General features: G+C 36.3%; 1 protein-coding gene across 1 annotated transcript; it reads right to left on the reverse strand.

The window, feature by feature from the left end:
• Positions 1-273: 273 nt before the first annotated feature.
• LOC142173341 (mannan endo-1,4-beta-mannosidase 1-like) lies at positions 274-2,474 on the reverse strand. Its single transcript, XM_075238927.1, has 5 exons — positions 2,085-2,474; positions 1,603-1,797; positions 1,316-1,438; positions 1,017-1,219; positions 274-887 (listed from the first exon to the last, which is right to left on the reverse strand). Exons 1-5 carry the CDS (start codon positions 2,418-2,420, stop codon positions 509-511), a joined length of 1,236 nt encoding a protein of 411 aa, XP_075095028.1. The 5' UTR covers positions 2,421-2,474; the 3' UTR covers positions 274-508.
• Between the last annotated feature and the right edge of the window lie 3,068 nt (positions 2,475-5,542).

Consider the following 5,542-nt stretch of genomic DNA (forward strand, 5'->3'; position numbering starts at 1 on the left):
AACTAGTGGCAACTAGCGTAGTTCGAGAGAATATGTCTAGTAAATTGTGATAGTTGCTTGAAAAAGAATTACGACACCTGAAGTGCTCACGATCAGAAGAGAATAATTAGGTAATATTATAGGAGACGTAGCGAGAAGAATTCCAACAATCGGGGAAAATCATAACTTTAGCCTCCTGTGTGTTTTGAACTTCTTTGAATTTCCTGCTTTAATTTAAATTCTGTATTTCCTTAGCAAAAACATATTGTACTCAAACTTAAAAACAAGAAGACAAAAACATAATGTTCCTTTTTCTTTTGCTGAAACAATTTATGCAATTACATTTTTGAGTGTAATCGGCTTCACATTTTAGTAACATGAGCTCGAACTAGTACTAAAATTCATGGACCGAAGATTACTTGAATTCAATAATAAAGATTATTGCATAATAAAGAAAATAATCTAATAGAAGAACCATTTATGGAACTTATTTTCTTTCGTATCCTTCATTATAATGATCTTCGTGCCTTCACTCTAGAGGGCTATGAACAAGATTAGCCAAAGTTGTCATGGCATGTGATTGGCCTGAAATAATTCCTGCAGTTGAAGGATTTTGTCCCAAAACAATACAATAACCATCATCATAATTCTCCATTCCTTGTGCCATAAGTTGCCATACTAAGCTTCCTGCCATAGTTCCCCCTTCTTTTGCCAAATTGTAGATATTCCTATATACAATACTCATGAATGTGTCTCTTGAACTAAGACTGTATCCTTGACCTCTACTAGACTTGCCAAATTCAGCTAGCACTAGAGGTTTCTTTAGTATAGTTTTTGCATCTTCCCAATGGCTTGTAACCCACCTTTGCATCCATGCTAATTGTGCTTCATCGCTTTGTCCGGATACCCTATAAATGTAAAAAGTTAAAGATTTTTGCATTGTCGATGAGGTAAACAATGTTTGAACAACCAGGCTATTTATAAGGTGTTACGATGAAAAATATGAACTTGTGAGTGGATCAAAGATGTTAATATACCATTGATCAGTGTATAAGTGGATAGTGGCAAAATCTATCTCATTGATAAGATGGTTACTGATAAAATCTGTTCCGACTTGATAACCAGGATTAACTTGTTTCCTTTCAGGAACCGAATCACCATAGAATCCCTCCATTCCTACCTCCAACAAGTGTTTGTTGTCTAGTGACTTCACAAAACTTGCCATTTCTTGAACCCAAGCCTGTTGATGATATTTTATAGATAAAAAATCAGTTGATGATATTTCTAAAATTCAATTAGTTTGGAAATGAATTAAGAAGCATTACTTGATGCTTACATTAATGGTTTTTCCAGAATAGTCAGCTTGGTCGCGTGGCTCATTAATGAGTTCCCATGCCATGATTGTTGGATCATCTTTGTAAGCAACTCTAGTAATCGTATTGAATCTTGTAACGACGTTCTGTAGCAATTTCACAAGAACATAAATTCATATATTAACCACCATATATCAACTTTGTTAATTTTATTTGATAATGAAGTATTACTTGGAAAAAGAAAAAGATTGCATGAATATCAAACAGTCGCTATTTAAGTGAAAAAGTTCCACACATTGTTACCCCATACCTTGATGTGATTCTTGTAATAACTTTTGAGCATAGGATGAGTATAGAAATCATCGTCGCTATTAATCTGAGCCCCTGCATTTCGTGCCCATTGGGCATATTGAGCTTTTCCTCCAAAGTCATTCCAGTTGTTTACAAAGCTCAAGATTAAGCGAACACCATATTTCTTAGCTTCCGAGATCACAAAATCCAAACCCTAAATCCATAAATATACAATAATAACCGTAAAATTAGACACCATTTAAATAAGTATCTAACTATTGACACAATTCATGCATAAATTTTATTGAAGGAATTTAACTTGTATTCCTTACATGGTGGAAAGAACTTTTACCAGTACAATTTAACTAGCTAGTTATAGTAGGTGGTTACTCTATTTTTTGGATTGACATAATAGATTTGATAGGTAGAATTATTTGTCGTCATAAGCCAACTTAACCTTATAATCTTAAAACTCTTTTAGCGCAGGACATAAACTTTTACCTGAAAAACTCGTTCATCATAAACGCCAGGTGATATTTGTAATGCTCTGTCACCTCCATCACTAAAAGCCCACGTGCGACAAACAGAAAGACCAGCAGCAGATCCATCTTTAAGAACCTCAGTGACTTTGTACCTCTCACTTGATTCAGCAGCAACATGCATCAACCAATAGGAGTTGAAACCATTGAATAAAAAGGGGGATCCATTGAGTTCAAAATGGGCACCCTTAACTGCTATAAACCCTACATTAGCATTTCTTGGAACCCTAGCTTCACATGTGAGAGCTAAAAATAAGAGCAAAAGGCCAGAAATACAGCTCGTTCTTGTAAAAGACATTTTGTAGTTTAATTTCTATATATTGAATGAAAGAGATGTGATATGCTAGAGGTCACCTTCCTGTTGGCTTTTATAATGAGTTAAAGATAAGAAACTTTACTAAAAATAGCAAAACTTGCAGGAACTAAAAAACTTTCCTAGTGGATGCATGGAAATAGAAATTTGGTGAGTTAACCTGAAAATATATTTTATTTATGAAAGTTATCATGGGATGTTGATAGAAGAGGAAGGCAGTTGTTTGGTTAAAGCAAAAAGACATGTCTGTTGAAAGAATTATAACGACAAATTATGGGAAAAAGAAAAACGATAAAGAAAAGGAAAAGGTGGAAGCTAGTGGTGTAATATGGGTGATGTATTGCATCCATTGGTTGGTTTTAGTTTAAGGTTTGAACTAGATCTGATGATGAAATATATTATATATGGAAACGTATGGTCAAGTGATTGTACAATTGGGGTAGTACATTTACTTCCTTTTTTTTGTTGGATAAGGAAAATTTCCTGTAGGGAGTTCTTTTTTTGGTGATTCTATGAAAGCATTTCCACTTTTTCTGAAAGTCCAGATCATTTGGTAAAGTGGGTTTTGGTATGAGATTTTTGCTTATACGTATTATATTACAAATTTATTTATCCTTACTATTTAGGTTTTAAGTTAATTACAAGTTGTTATACAATTTATCATTTATATATAAATAAGTTTTAAATGACTATATATCTGTAACGACCCGACTGGTCGTTTTGAGTATTACAGCCATGTTCCCCCATCTACTACTCAATATGTGCTTTACAATTGTTATATGACTTGCATGGGTAATTGGTTCGGGTCTGGTGAGGTCTTTGAATGAATGAAAACACTTAGTTCCAAAGTTTAAAACTTAAGTTGAAAAGGTTGACTGGATATCGACTTATGTGTAAACGACCCCGGAATAAAGTTTTGATGATTTCAATAGCTCCGTATGGTGATTTTGGACTTGGGAGCGTGTGCGGAAAATTATTTAAAAGTCCGTAGTTAAATTAGACTTAAAATAGCTAAAATAAAAATTTAAATTTGGAAGTTTGACCAGAAAATTATTTGGAAGTCGTATGATGTTTTAGAACTTGTTGGTGTATTTGGTTGAGGTCCTGGGGTCCTCGGGTGAGTTTTGGATGGTTAACGGACTAAATTTTGAACTTGGAAGAAATCTGAAAATTTCTGCCTTCTGATACAATCGCACCTGCAGAATTTGGCTCGCAGAAGCGAGCCTGGCATCGCAAAAGCGGACAGAATCTTGAAGAAGCGAGTCCGTAGAAGCGACACCAAGGTTGCAGATGCGGAGGCAAGGGAGGCTGGGCAAAACCGCAGAAGCGAGTCCGCAGAAGTGGTTGGATTCTCGCACCTGCGAGACCGCTGAAGCAGCTAAGTGAGTCGCAGGTGCGGAACCCTGGATAGTATACATTTCGAAAGGGTTCCGAGTTTTATCATTTTTGGACCTTCAAGCATGGTTTTTGGGGCGATTTTCAGAGAGAATTCACGGAAAACTTGAGGTAAGTCACTTGTGATCATTTCTACTCCATAATATTAAATTCTCATCGAATAATCCGACTAGATTACGTATTTTTGAGGAGTAAATCGGGAATTTGGACCTAGGGATTTGGAAATAAGATTTGATGATTTGGAGTTCGAGTTGATATCGGAATTTGGTAAAATTTATATGATTAAAATCGTGGTCGAATGGGAGTTCATATTTTATAACTTTTGTCGGGTTCTGGGACGCGGGCCCCATGGGCGATTGTTTTGAGTTAAATTTCAGATTTTGTTGGAAAACTAGTATTTTCATATGGAATTAAATCCAATAAATTGTATTGACTGAATCGAAATAATTATGACTAGATTTGAGGCTTTCAGAGACCAATTCGCGAGGCAAGGGCATAGTGGAGTAAGAAATTACACGGTTTGAGGTAAGTAACATTTCTTGACTTGGTTCTGAGGGTATGAATCCTCGAATTTAGTATTATATAAATTTTTTTGGAGGTGACGCACATGATAGGTGATGAGCGTGCGGACGTGCACCATAGAAATTGTGATTTGAATAAATCCTGTGAAGTTGTAAAATTAAATAATCATGTTATTATATGAACATTTTTCACGTGTTAGGGAAATTGAGCTGAGGCTCTTATTAAAGATCTTGTTTAGGCTACGTACCGATATTTTGGGACTCATGGGGTCGTGTTGTTGTTGAATAAATTATTTTAAAAATGTATATTTCACACTCAGTCATATTCGTCCATTTTGAGGATATTTATGCGATCGAGTTGCGCGCCCGCAGCAGGCCATATTGGTTTTATATATATTATTATTATATGAACCGGGGTTGCCCGCCTGCAGCAAGCCTTATAAGCTTTATTATTATACCGATCGGGACTGTCCGCCTGCAGTAGGACATATCAGCTTTATATCATGCTTGGGCTGAAGGAGCCCCTCCGGAGTCTGTACACACCCCCGGTGAGCGTAGATGATTATATATTCGGGATGGACTTCCTAGGGTATGGACTTGCCTTACTTATTTATATTGTGATGAATTTCTCTAGATATGGATCTTGTCCGTATCATTTACATTTAGGGATAAATTACCCCAGGGCTGGATTGGCCGTATACGGTACTGAGTGACTGACTGTCAGTCGATGTATATGTATATACAGGATGGAATATCCCTGGGCTGGATTGGCCATAAACAGTACCGAGTGACCGAAAGAATTGCGACCAGTAGTACATGAGGTCTTTCTGATGGGATGTCATATTCCTCATATCATACAGTATTGATATATTTTTGCTTGTAATGAGTTTAACTATTGAACTTGAAAGCATGCCTACATTTCTGTACCATTATTTATGTACTAGACTGTACTTGCGGAGCTAATCACTACTTTCAGCCCACAGGTTAGTCTTGTTACTTATTGAGTTGGTTATACCCATACTACACACTGCACCTCATGTGCAGATCTAGGTGCTTTCGGACACGGCGGCCGTTAGATCTCAGAGCGTTATCAGTTGGAGACTATCAAGGTAGCTGCCTGAAGTCAGTTGACCTTGACTCTCATTCTTTCAGTTATTGTACTGTTCTATACTTTCATATAGTATTTTTATC

This window comes from Nicotiana tabacum, chromosome 19 (assembly GCF_000715075.1).
Source record: "Nicotiana tabacum cultivar K326 chromosome 19, ASM71507v2, whole genome shotgun sequence".
NCBI classification, from domain to species: domain Eukaryota; kingdom Viridiplantae; phylum Streptophyta; class Magnoliopsida; order Solanales; family Solanaceae; genus Nicotiana; species Nicotiana tabacum.